At 39.2% G+C, this 14,377-nt stretch overlaps 1 protein-coding gene across 1 annotated transcript; it reads right to left on the bottom strand.

The window, feature by feature from the left end:
* Nucleotides 1-4,192: 4,192 nt before the first annotated feature.
* On the bottom strand, nt 4,193-5,887 carry LOC139888929 (uncharacterized). The gene has a single exon (XM_071871911.1). It carries the CDS (start codon nt 5,885-5,887, stop codon nt 4,193-4,195), a length of 1,695 nt encoding a protein of 564 aa, XP_071728012.1.
* Nucleotides 5,888-14,377: the final 8,490 nt, after the last annotated feature.

Raw genomic sequence — 14,377 nt, forward strand, 5'->3', positions numbered from 1 at the left:
GACTCAACCCGTTATCCAACAAAATACGCAGCAATTTTTTTTATGACAGAAGGGTGCGTGGCGCGCTCCACTGCCTGTGCGCGGCGCGCACAAGGCCTGGTCAGCTTCTGTCCGATATTTCCAATTTTCAATTAAAGATCTCCCACTTCCCAACACTTTTAGACGAAACGCTTTTCACAACATATAATATTAGATAAAACTAACACGTTCCAATAATAAAACGAGTTTTACAACACCGGGCCCACATCGGCCATTTTACGACTTTTGTACAAAATACAAGTTTCAATCTCAATTTACATTTAGACGAGTTAGGACTCTATAACCCAACCCGATACCAAGAGCATAATCCCGGGGACTACCAAATCCCCAATCCGCGTCCGTATATCCAAAAGCTACCCCATCGAGCCCAAGCTCTCCTACGCAACTAGTCTAACAACTAGCTAGCCTCATAACACAATACCTGAAAAAGGTAAACAACGAGAGGGGTAAGCCTAGGCTTAGTGAATGCAATAATTATACATATACATATATAATATACCTACTTGCAAACACTTACACAAATACCGCATACGAGCTAGCAATTTATAAAGCATACCATCGCAAAGTAATACGCTAAACCTTCAAGACCACAATCTAGCACAAACAATAGCATATATAACCCGAACAATATAATATGCTACACTACAACACATAATCATGGTTAACCAATCGTACAAAGGGAACGATTCTCGCGAATGAACCGTTAGCCACGCAGACGCCACTAGTATGCATCACTAGTCCCTTGGGTGGTATCGCATACCCGAACTTAAAACCCACCCGTCACGTGAAATGTGGTATCGCATACCCGAACTTAAAACCCACACTTCACGCCCGCACACACACATGATGATGAGGTATCGCATACCTGAACTTTAAACCCTCATCCCATGCCAACACGATGTGGTATCGCATACCCGAACTTAAAACCCACATCGCACTTGAGGTATCGCATACCCGAACTTTAAACCCTCATCGCACTTCGCACAAGTAAATACATTACATACACACATGTATAATTATTCCACTCACCTCGAAATGCCCGCAAAAGTCATGTATGTAAATCGACTCCAAACGTAACCGAGCAAACCTTTTACCTATAATACGCATATAGATATACAAACAATCAACATACATTCTCTATGAGAGAATTCGACTTCAACACCCTTAACCACGGGTTTATACCTACCTCCACAAACCGCCCATTTAGACACCTAAAGTGGACTCAACAATTACGACTACGGGTGGTAATTTCGACCCATCAAACAAGTACAATTTAACCTAAATTATACTTGACACCATTTAAACCAACCTAGGTCTTAACACTAAATTACTACTTAGGTAGTAATCATTTCAAACGCCTTTTAACACTTAACAAAAGTGCTTATCATCCGATTAATCCAAAATTAGTGTCATTACCAAATTTGACCCAATTCAATTCACTCATTTTGACATAAGTCCCGAAAACATCCTTAATCACTAACGGCTAGTGTGTAACTTTCCAAAACACCATATAACGCATAAACCAAGCATTTACATACTTGATTCTTCAAATCTTGACTCAAAACTTAGTTTGACACCAAATCAAGGTTAACACCCATTTTGTCATACAAACATGTTCTTATGAACATCTAAACACTAACACACTTACAAGCTAGTGATTTAACACCCAAACCATGAACAAATTCGTCCTCAAACCCTAAACCCACAATAATCGGGTTTACTTACACAACACATATAGCAAAACCCCCAAATTAATGAGAAATGGGGTTTAGAACCCTAACAAGCTCAAACCCTAAACATGAACAAGAGTCTTAATAATTAAATTCGGAGTTAGAGCTTACCAACACTACCAAAACGTAGTCAAGAACGAGATGAACAACTTTAACACTCGAGCTTTTGATCGATTCAAGCTTCTTCTTCTCCAAAACCCCAAATCTCTCTCTAGAACTCTCTCTCTCTCTCTAAGAATGGATGAGAGTGTTTAGTGGATGTGAAAATGATCCAAAACTAGATTCAATTCTGGTGTTAAGGCTACAGATCCGACCCCAAGTGAAAAGACACAATTGCCCTTCATTTAAATCTAATTAACAAAAAACTGTCGCCAGGTGTAGTGCGCGGCGCGCACCCCTAGCCATGCGCGACGCGCACGATGGTTCAAACAGTCTGTCAGCTTTTAAATATTCTCCACGCTTCACGCACTTAATGTGCATCATTTTTACTCTATGTACAAGAATTATTTGGGTCTTACATTTGCCAAGTACCGAATAACTTAATTTCTCTTATGTGTGTGTTAGTTTATATTGCTTGTGTTTCCAACAATGAGATGGGATCACCATTTATAAGATCATACAAATGAAACCCCCGATGCAAGAAAAGGCTTCATCAATCACAATGAATTGTGATATTAATCATACAATTGTAACCTCCATACAATCATTTGATTCACCAATTAACTTCTTAGTTAATGTGGCTTGACCCCATTTATTTATTAGTTTGTGGTATAACATATTATTTCCAACAGTTTCCATGACTTATGTTAACATCGGCTGCCACACTTTTTGGTTGAACAGAAACAATTGTCCGAAATTATCTTTCATAATTCTTTGGTGTCTAAAATATGATTAAAACAGAATTACTTCATCAACATCATGTCGATCAACATCAATATCTATCAGCCACGGTACATATGGTTTTAATAAAACCATTTGTACATATGGTTTTCGAGGAGCGTTATCGATGCACATTTTTTATGCGCGTTTTTGACCCGCGTTTTTTGACGCTCATTTTCCACCAGCATTTTCGACACGCGTTTTCGACCAACATTTTCGGCGCGCGTTTTCGACGCCCGATTTCGACCCGCGTTTTCGACGCGCCGTTTTCGGGGCGCGTGTTCGGAAGAGATACATCAAAAAATACAAACAAGAACAATTTTACTAGCCCCACACAACCGACCCGGGTCTCGACCCAACCCGGGTCTCAACCCAACCCGTTTGACCTATTTTAATTCTGACCCATTTCGACCCATGACCCGTTTCGACCCAAACCCATTTGATCATAAACCCAACCCGAACCATCTCGACCCATTTGCCAGGTATAGGTTTTATGGTTAGCCACTAATGGCTATTTTCCCCCATGTTGAATCACTAATAGCATAGTTAATACTAGCATCCATTTTGTCTGCCTTTTTTCTCTCAAAAGACATTTAGCATCAGATTCTTCTCCTAATAACAACTGATAGTAACATGTGTTCACTACTGTTGTTCAGGTATCTAGCAATATATATTAGTAGTTCAACATTAAGAATTGATAGTTCAGAAGCAACTTTATATAAAATTTTAACATTCATGTTTATATACAACATGCATGAAACCTACAGGCTTACTGTGATCGATCAGCAACCTAAGAGTTCAAATAGCATTAGTAGTTAATCATTGTCTTGTAATCTCTAGTTTATTTAGTAGTAGCCAATATCTGAACTTTGTACCTCAAATTTCACAATTCTTATCATAATATTGAATATTGATATACCACTCCAACAATTCTTAGTGTTGAATAATGTCGCAATTTAAGACTTTTTCATCCACAAGTATCAAAGAAAAAATATACTGTGACAACTGGTGGTTGTAATTAGAATAAGATTTGGATCTCATGTAGTTTTACTAGTTGAGATACTACTTATGGGTAGCTAAAAAACCAATAGGGAAGTGGTCATCAACATTTATAATCACATGTCCAAAAAGATACTCCAAAGTTACCCCACTATTTTGAAATTTTTTTTTATAAAACAGCACTATATTTAACTATAGAAATTATATATTATTAAAATTTATGGTTTTTTTGGAGGTAAACAATCACCAAGTATCCATCAAATATAATTAGCTTTGAAAAAAGTTGGGACTCCATTGGATTTTCATTCTGAATTCCTCACTCAAGTTACCACATACATTTAATGGAAATAAGCTTTTGCTTGCCCCATACTCATAAGGTAATAAACTAAACAGCATACACAAGTTAACAAATGACTTGGTAGATCATCTTTGACAAACAAGCTTAAACAAACAAGCATGTAATAGCTATTAACAATTGTAAAAACAACCAGAACCTGGATGCTCGTATAGCCTGAATAATTCAGGAAATGATATTTCGTCTAAAGTTAACTTTTTGTTTCAACACTTCTTATCTTAAGAATGATATTTCGTAAATGAGAATCTTGTCCTACATTTGGGATTAGTTGCAGCAACATCCCAAAAGTAGTAGCATCAGGCATGAAACCCCGGTTGATCATTTCCTCCAAAAAGATCTCGACCTCTTCACACTCATTTTTCTTCACCAACTCCTGAAGGATAACATTAAAAGTCACGGCATTTGGCAAACATCCAATCTCTTCCATCTTTATAAGCAATTCTTTTGCTTTATCAAATAGCCCTTCATGGAAAAGCACACGCATCATCACCGTGTAAGTCTTAACATTCGGTTTCAATCCTTTTAACAAAAGTTCATCAAACAGATTCATTGCTAAGTGAGGCTTCCCACATTTGCTAAAACCATCAATTAAGATATTATAAAAAACTACACTGTTTATAAACTCCTTGCTTTCCATCGAACGAAACAGAAGCAAGGCATCAGAACATTGGGAGTTCGTGCACATTCCATGCAACAAGATACTATAAGTTACTATGTCTGGATTTACGCCTTTAGTTTTCATTTCATTAAAGAGTTCTTTAGCGGCTGAGGGATTCCCTGATTTAAACAAACCTTGCATCACACTACTGTAAGTAAAAACATTAGGAATAAAACCCTTGTCTTGGATTTCTTGAAGAAGAGCAATAGCCTCATCGATTCTTTTGTCCTTGCAGTATCCATTTATTAAGCTGTTATAGGTAATGATGTTAGGCAAAATATCATTTTCTACCATTTGATCAAGAACTCTTTTGGCTTCATCTAGTTCACCACGCAAACAGTATCCATCAAGTAGTGCATTGTAAGTGATGACACCTGGATGTAGACCTTGTCGTACCATTGCTTGCAAAGCAAGCTCTGCGTCTTTTACGAATCCTTGCTTACAAAAGGAGTTCACCAAGATGGTGAAGGTTTGCACTCCTGGAAGAACTCCTTCCTCCTCCATATGTATCAACATTCTTGCAGCCTCATTCTCTCGACCACAGTTAGTTAGACCATGAATCAAGGAGCTGTAAGTGATAACATTTGCGCGGACACCTTTTTCAATCATCTCAGTGAAGAGTTCGAGAGCGTGATCAGTCATCTTGTCTTTGCAGAGGGCATCGATGATTGTACTATAATGGTGCACATTTGGTTTACAAGAGACACCATCCATAAACCTGAGCAACTCAAGTGCCTTGGTGGTGTGACCCACTTTACAAAGCCCATTAATAATGGTACCATACATAACGTGATTAGGTTCACATATTTTCTCTCTAAGCAGTTTCTTGAATAATTCAACGGCTTCGAAAACCCTATCTGCCACAACAAGCCCATTTATGAGAGTATTGTAGGTGGCCAAATCGGGCGCATGACCTTGTTTGAAGATGGTGGCCAACAATGAAAATCCACTATTTATTTGATTCAGGTGGCAATGACAATTGATGGAGATGTTCATTGTGTAGAGATCACTAGGAATGCCCTTAAGATTTATTTTCTTATACAGTGAAAGTGCAGTGGAATAGTGTTTCATCTTTACAATAATAGTAGTCAGCTTATTAAGTTCAATAATGGACGGTGGAGGCTGTCTTTGAAGCATTTCATCAAACAGTTGGAGGGCATCATTGAGCTTAGTGACTTTAGGAGCACTAGAGGTATGTTTGCTTGAACCACTACAGTAACAATGCATCTGATAATGTTGATGAAGACTCTGGAGATGCAGAAATACAATAAAAGTGTTAAATTTATTGAAATTATAAGAAGTTAGGGGAACTGTTCTGGAGATCATTTCAGATAGATGAATTTGCAGTAGGGCCTCGGAGTGAAAATATGTCGTGCAGGTGCTTGGTTGGAGATGATACTATACGAATGAAGGAATAGAGTGGACACTTTTTTAAAAAAGGTCCAATTTAAAAGGTTCGGGCTAGTACTATACTATCTTAACGAATGTGTAAAGAACTTCTATAAAATTTATGACAAAATTAAAAAGTTCAAGCTACTACTTTAACAAATGCGGAACGATCTTTTTAAAAGTTAAGACTAGTTTAGAAATGTTGAAGCTACTATTTTTACGAGTTGGTCAAAAAACACAAGACACGAGATGTAATTTTGTAGGATTTTCACATAACCTTAATTATATTATATATTTGTTTAATTAAACGAGTTTGAGTCCAAGCTGGAGGCTTATTTTATGGATCAATTACTAAACGAGCTCGAGTTTGAGCTTCTTATATCGAGCTCAAACAAACTAGCGAGCTTAAATGAGCTTCTCATTTATATTCCTTAATTATTATTTCTCTTTAATAATAATAATAATAATAATAATAATAATAATAATAATAATAATAATTATTTCTCTAGGCTTCCCACTAATTTTTTGTAAGTTTTAAAACTTTTAAGTTTATTATAATAATAATAATAATAATAATAATAATAATAATAATAATAATAATATACTAATTAAAATACTACGTAATAGTTATAGTATTATATTTTATATATAAGTTTTAATAAGTAAATCGTTTTATATATGATTAAAAAGTATGCTATAAGTATCTATATTAAATAAAATAATAATTAAATAATAGTATCATTAAATAAACGAGTCGAGCTCGAGCTTTCTTAAATTCAGACGAGCCGAGCTCAAACTTTATATGCTACGCTCGAACTTTATATGCTAGGCTCGAACCAAGCCAAGCTCAAACCCGAGCTCATCAAATTCTAAACGAGCCGAGCTCGAGCCCCAGTCGAGCTCGAATTGGCTCGGCTCGTTTACACCTCTAGTTTTTATCTCATATCTAATCTAATGTAGACGTTGTTTAAGAAACTTGCAAAGTTAGAAAATTAAGGGTTGTCAACCCAATATAATTCTGCCCTGCCTTGTACAAAATTAAGGGCCAAGACAAGGTGATTGAGTAGTTTAATGTTTTTGTAGATTGTGGTTTTGCGGACCCAATCCGACGGAAAAGGAGGTAACACGAGACATCCTTTTAACGCAGTGTATATCATTAACTTATCAAACCAGAATCAGAGTAGGTATATTTTTCTCCGATTGAGCTGTTGCATTCTTGTCATGAAGACTACTATAAAAGTATTATTAACAAATTATGAATAAAACGTCGTTAAATTTAGCAATAACAACAGGCTAATGATGTCCTCTCGATTCTCCAGTCCTCATAACGTTGAACTCAAATTATGTAAAGCAGATCTTAGCATTCAGCTATATTTTCACATACGGTACTTAAGATTCAGGTTCACCGGTAGTCTCCATGACAGCAAAAAATCATGGTTACTCCAATAAGCTAAAAGGTAAAAGGTAGAAGGTTTTCCCTGTTCGGGCTATCCGGGAGGGCGAGTAATCCGTGTTGGATATAGTTTTGGTTAGAAGAATTGGATATGGTTGCATAGTATTTGTGAAGGATGTTATCCCACATAGGTGGGAGGAAAAAGTTGGGGGGACTTGCTTGGTTATAAAAGAAGGGTTAAGTCTTCATTCCAAATTGCACCAATCAATACACTTTAAGTATTTGATTATTTCTTTCTTTCTTACCCTTGTTTGAGAGTTGTATTAGTTAAATATTTTGGAGAGTGTAGTTGACTTAAGAGAGTCGTCTATATCATTGTAACAATTTGTGATATAGTGTATTTCTCTCTTTGGGGGCCGGTGATTTTTCTCCTGTTTTGGAGTTTTCACGTTAAATCTTGTGTTGTGTATTGTTCTTATTTCTTTACTATTATTGTTGGGCTGGGTGATGGGAATTAGTGAGACCGTAATTTCCCAACAACTGGTATCAGAGCGTCAGGTTTGACGGGGGGTCTCGGTTATAAGAGTCGGAGTATGCTCTGTGGTTGCCACGGTAGTGGATCGTCCACATCAGAAACGAGTTCTATTTATCGTATAGGGTATTTGGTTAGACAATATTTTTTCTGATTCGTAGTAATAGTTGGATTTGTTAGTGACGAGTTGTGGATTTCCGATTTAAAGGGTCCAGGCTACCTGCTACATCTTTTGGCTATTCGAAACGTGAGCAAAATCAGAGAAAGTGTTGTTTATAGGATACGGATACGATGTCGAAGTTCAGTCCAATGAGGTTTGATGTAGAGAAATTTGATGGGAGGATCAATTTTGGCTTGTGGCAGGTTCAAGTCAAGGATGTGTTGATTCAGTCCGGTTTACACAAGGCTTTGAAGGGTAAACCCACCCTTGTTCCCGGCAGTGATTCTAGCAAGAAGTTCGATGAAGAAGAATGGGATGATATGGATTTGAGGGCGGAAAGTGCGATTCGTTTGTGTCTTGCAAAGAACGTGCTTGCAAATGTGCACGGGTTATCAACGGCTAAGGAACTTTGGGATAAGTTGGAGCAGTTGTACCAGGGCAAGGGCATCTCAAACCAGTCGTGTCTTAAGAAAAAGTTTCATACTTTGCGTATGGATGGGGGTTCAAAGATTTCAGATCATCTGAGTATTCTTAATGGTATTGTTTCGAAACTGGAGGCTATTGGAGTTAAAATGGAAGATGAAGATAAAGCTTTGAGGCTGATATTATTTTTGTCATCGTCCTATGAGCACATGAAACCTATTTTGATGTATGGGAAAGAAACTCTGAAATTTGAAGACGTTACTAGTAAGCTCCTATCTGAGGAGAAAAAACTGGAAGGTAACGGGGTCTCGTCATCAAAAGTACGGTACTGTTGTGTAACAACTCAAACCAACCCTCGACCAAACCCCGTGAAAATACAAACAAACAAAAAATTTGCTGTACAGTGACCCCGCGCGCCGCGCCCCCTATCTGGCGCGCCGCGCCAAAACGGCCTGTCCCCGGGCTTTTTAAATGCGAAAAAGATAGACTCGTTCCCGACACTTTCAGACGAAACGCTTTTTACAACACATTAATATAAGTAAAACTAACATGATTAATTAATTAAAACGAGCTTTACATCGCGGGGCCCACATATGCCCAAAATACCCCTTTTAATACAAAGTACAACTTCGACCCAATGAGTTTAAGTTCCAACAAACTACGAGCATGATGTTGGGAATAAACTACCCAATCCTAGGTCGAATCCAAGCAAGCATCAAAATGGGAAAATCATCTAATCCCGAGCATACCCTTGCCACGTCCGCCTTCGAACCTAAAAATGTAAACAACGAGAGGGTAAGCTAATGCTTAGTGAATGCAATACTTATACGCATACATACATAATCCAATTACTTGCATACACCTACACAACAACACAATAACATTAGTAAACCGCAATAACAAATAAACGATTAATCGTACGTACAACAAGTCAACATCATTAGCATAGAGATCTCAACAATAATACATGCCAAAAGCGAATACGTACAATGCTAATAAAATTACACATCCCAATATACCCAATGTCGACATTCGACTCGATGGTGGCTGACGAAGAGTAGTAGGTCAAAATCGTTAACTACTCACCACCCATCGCACGCGCAAGTGGCCGACGAAGAGTAGTAGGTCAAAATCGTTAACTACTCACCACTACGCACTATGAGGCCGACGAAAAGTGCAACCGAAACGTTAACACTTACCTCAATCACAAGGATGGCCGACGAAAAGCGGAACCGCTTACCATCCCACGATAAGTGGCCAATGAAGAGCGAACCCCTAAACGGTTAACACTCACCACTTACCCAAACACACATGTGGCCGACGAAGAGCGATAGGTCAAACGTTAATCACTCGCCACAAACTAAATATACACATGTGACCGACGAAGAGTGATAGGTCAAACATTAACCACTCGTCACATATCCAAACGCACACATGTAGCCGACGAAGAGTGATAGGTCAAACATTAACCACTCGCTACATATCCAAAACGAATATAGCCAACGAAGAGGTATCCACGCGGATATCACTCACTATATTTTTCCCAACTCAAATGTGGTCCACGAAAAGTGAATCCTAACGGATATCACTTACCACCCCGCACACAAGCAACCAAATTATATACATAAGCGTATAAATATTCCACTCACCTTGAAATACTTGAAGAACGTATCCCGCGATCTTAACTTCTTCCACCGACTTCACGCAAATCACCTACGCAAAGTATACATGCAAATAAGCTACTCACAATGCTTGTTCGACTTAAACAATACATATGTTCTCCTAGAACATCCTATTGACCAACTTTGACCAAAAACCATTTTTCGCTCGAAAACCTTCATAATCACAAATGACTTGTGATTATGCCTCAACAACATCATTTAAACATGGTTTGGTCATTCGATCACTCATTTAAACACACGACCCGCCCATTTGGTCCTAAAGTGTGTTTTACACCCTATTAAGCATAAAACAATACTCACAAGTCCAAAACTTATGAAATCACTTCCCACGTTCCCGAAATAGCTAATCTTAACTCTTTTAGCCATTAAACGCCATTTATAGGGTTGTTTACTCAAAAACCCATTTTGACCTAAAACTAGTCAAAACACCAAATTGTAAGTTTACACCCCTAATCACCAACAATCCAAGTAGCTAGTGATTTCATCAACTAATTTAGTTTTACAAACCCACAATATCATCATCCAACCCTAGACCCACCAATATTAGGGTTCTTGCACTAAAACTTAACCCGTTTAACCCAAACTTCCAAGAAATGGGTTTTACATCTACTTTAACACAAACCCTAGCATAATAAACGAATTAACACAACTAAATCCGAATTAGGGTTTTACCTTTTGAAGAAAACGAAGCTAGTACAACAACAACACAAGTAATGAGCTTAAACTTGAAGAATCCAAGCTTCTTCTTCCTCTTCTCAAGCTTTCTCACTCTACTCTCACTCTAGAACTTGAGGTTGAAGATGAGAGTGTTTGTGGACTTGAAAATGATCCAAAAGTGGATCTAAAACTGATCTAAAAGCCACAAATCCGTCCACAAGTGAAAGGACCATAATACCCTTCATTTAGACACTTAAAATGCTGAAAAAAACGCATCAGACCCATTCGGCGCGCCGCGCCAAAAGGTCGCGCGCCGCTCCACACTGCAGGTCAGATTTCAGAAACTTGTTTTGGCCATAACTTTTTGACCGTAGCTCCGTTTTCTATGAACCAAATATCGTTGGAAACGTAATAAGATATTCTTTCCAATGGTAAGGCTTTGAAACATCAATTCAAACTTTATTTGGGGTTGAAAAGATACGTACACACTTTGTACCTCAAACAACGTCCAGTTTTCTTCGACGTTCATGCAAGCAACACGTACCTGCTTCGTACACTTTGTATACGCATCGTACACCATAAATACATTATGTACAATAAATATTTGGGTCTTACAACTCTCCCCCACTTAGAATCGATCACGTCCTCGTGATCTTTGTCACTTAAATTAGTAAGTACCAAAATCCATGGTCCTTCGACATACGTCCAAACTCGATGTCCACAACATTTCCCCCAAATTCGAAGATTTCATACAAATCCTTTAGGCGACCTTACACAAAGTTACCTTTCTGTTTAGAATCATCCTCCGTGATTCACCAATTCTACCAAACCGAGTACTAAGTCTCGCTTCGTCCCCAAACCGGGACAAACTCATGCCTCGACCGCATGACATAAGTAAGCTAACGTTCCATACCTCGTATCAAGTTAGTAACCCCTTTAGCGTACCCTTATCATGTACATCGCTAAAATAACAACACACCAATAATATGGCCAACAAACAATACAATGGAGCCAACGAAAAGTGAATCCTCACGATTGGATACCACTTGCCCCATATCCTCACGCGTACGTGGCCGACGAAAAGCGGTAGATCAAACGTTAACCACTTACCACTATGCAACAAGAGGCCGACAAAAAGCGCATTCTTACGGATCACACTTACCTCTCCTCACATATGGCTAAACAAAAGCGATTCCTAACGGAAAAAGCATGCCACACACCAATAAGTAGCCAACGAAAAGCGAATCCTAACGGATAACACTTACTACTTATCACACTCAAACCGTGGCCAACGAAAAGTGAATCCTCACAATGGATAACACTTACCACAATACATACAAACAAACTAAGTATATGCGCATACTTAGAATCATTCCATACCGTCTGGAATTTTCGCACACGAAATGTCCACACCCGCGAACATTGCTTAACACAATCGAGCAAGAACTACCTATAGCGCACATAGGCACAAAACAATAATCCTCTAGAAGAGAATTCGACACGCACACTCCTTAACCGGGGATTTCCTTGCTCGTCAAACACGTCCATTATCTCTCAACGAGATTTCCCACATTACCACCTCGATTAGTAATTCACATCCAAATCAATAAATACAATTCAACCAAAATTGTATTCCACCACAAATCGACCAATCTAGGCCTCGACACCAACTCCGGATCTAATCATGAGCATTATCCGAAATTTTCACACCAAAACCTCCTCGTGCGGGAGTGTAACTCCCCCACTTTGAACTACGTTCCATAACTGCATCTTGCACAACCGTACAATGCTACCAAAGGTAGACTTTACCAACAATTGGGTTCACACGACCCATCACCATATCTTGCTCCAACCTTGAGCATACTAAGGATCTTAACATACCCTTAAACACTTCGAACGAAGAGTTCATCACAAATTACCCAACTTCACTCTTGCAATCCCACGATTGCCACAACTTGTTAAAGTTCCACCTAGTCACTCATGTACCTAAGGGTTTCTCTCCGGTACCCTAAGTACAATGTAACCACAATACCGTCGGAGTCGAATGTTACGCTTGCAGGTATGAAAGAGGCACCTGACATCGCGTCACATAGACTCCACTATCAACATTCATCGAGACCGAAAAACTCAACCTCGAGGGTTCCATTCATCCGATGTCACCCATCACAACACTAAAGTGACCTTAAGTCATCCGTACCTGACGAAACTTATGTTTCATCAATTACGACACAAAAGCGACTACGCGCTACCAAAACAACACCAAAGCCCGTTCTCATGGCTTGGTAAAATCTTTCGCCCAACACTAAGGAATGCTTGAAATCACCAAGTCTTACGCCCTTAGCTCGTCAATCCGACCATCGTCATAGGGTACTTCCATAAGGAACGCTGCCCCTCATCACACTATGCACTAACACAAAATGCATTTAAACAAAGTCATAAGTACGTTTCAATAAGATAATCGAAAGGTACCTGAACATCGTCGTCAGGTTCATGCATTACCAACCAAATCCGGACACGCCGACTTTCGGTGTCCCTCCTTTCGACAATTAAAACACGTAACCTTGTTAGACTTCGCATTCGTACATTCACGCGACAAATGACCTCGTTCGCCACAATTATAACACGTGGGCACAAAACCACCGGTGCCACTCCTTTTCATGCTCCCGCGGCCCTCGGAAATACTCTTACTTTTCTTGTTCGAATGCATCGTAGTCTCGGACTTCCGTTTACTAACATCAGACACACTTGGCTTCGACACCTCCGGTTCGAAACCCCGAGCCAATTCGAATAGCTCCTCAAAAGACTTAGCCATTCCCCGACTAATTTTACCCTTCAATTCATCATTCATCGTACGGTAAAAATCTTTCATCAACTTGTGATCGTCACCAACATACTCCGGACAAAAACGAGTCTTTGCCAAGAAGGTAGACTTGAGAGTAACCAAGTCCATCGAACCTTGTCGTAAATTGTGTAACTCGTCCCGGATTTTATCAAGGTCGGAAGAAGTTCGGTACTCGTTAAAGAACTCCTCTTTGAACTCATCCCATGACAAGCTCATACATTGTTCCTCGCCATACAATTGAATCTTATCATCCCACCACAACTTGGCTTCTTCACGTAACATGCTAGACCCGTACCTCATTTTCTTCTCGGGAGGACATTCACTAGTACGAAAAGCCCCCTCGATATCGGAAACCCAACATGTACTCTTCAACGGATCCCTCACCCCATTAAACATAGGAGGTTGAGCATCCTTGAAGTTCTTGTAATGGAAGTCCCGCCTTCCATGTCCACCGTTACCATCGCTCCCTTCACCACGAGGGTAAATGTTTCTAGCCTCGAATGCCTTTTCGATCGCGGCATCCACTCGTTCGTCGATTAGTTCGGTTACTTGCCCATCAACCGATTCCTGGAACACCTTTCTAACATCCTCGAGAAACTCCACTTTATAACGTTTAATGATGGCCTCAACCTTAGCCGT

This window comes from Rutidosis leptorrhynchoides, chromosome 2 (genome assembly GCF_046630445.1).
Source record: "Rutidosis leptorrhynchoides isolate AG116_Rl617_1_P2 chromosome 2, CSIRO_AGI_Rlap_v1, whole genome shotgun sequence".
Classification (NCBI taxonomy): Eukaryota; Viridiplantae; Streptophyta; class Magnoliopsida; order Asterales; family Asteraceae; genus Rutidosis; species Rutidosis leptorrhynchoides.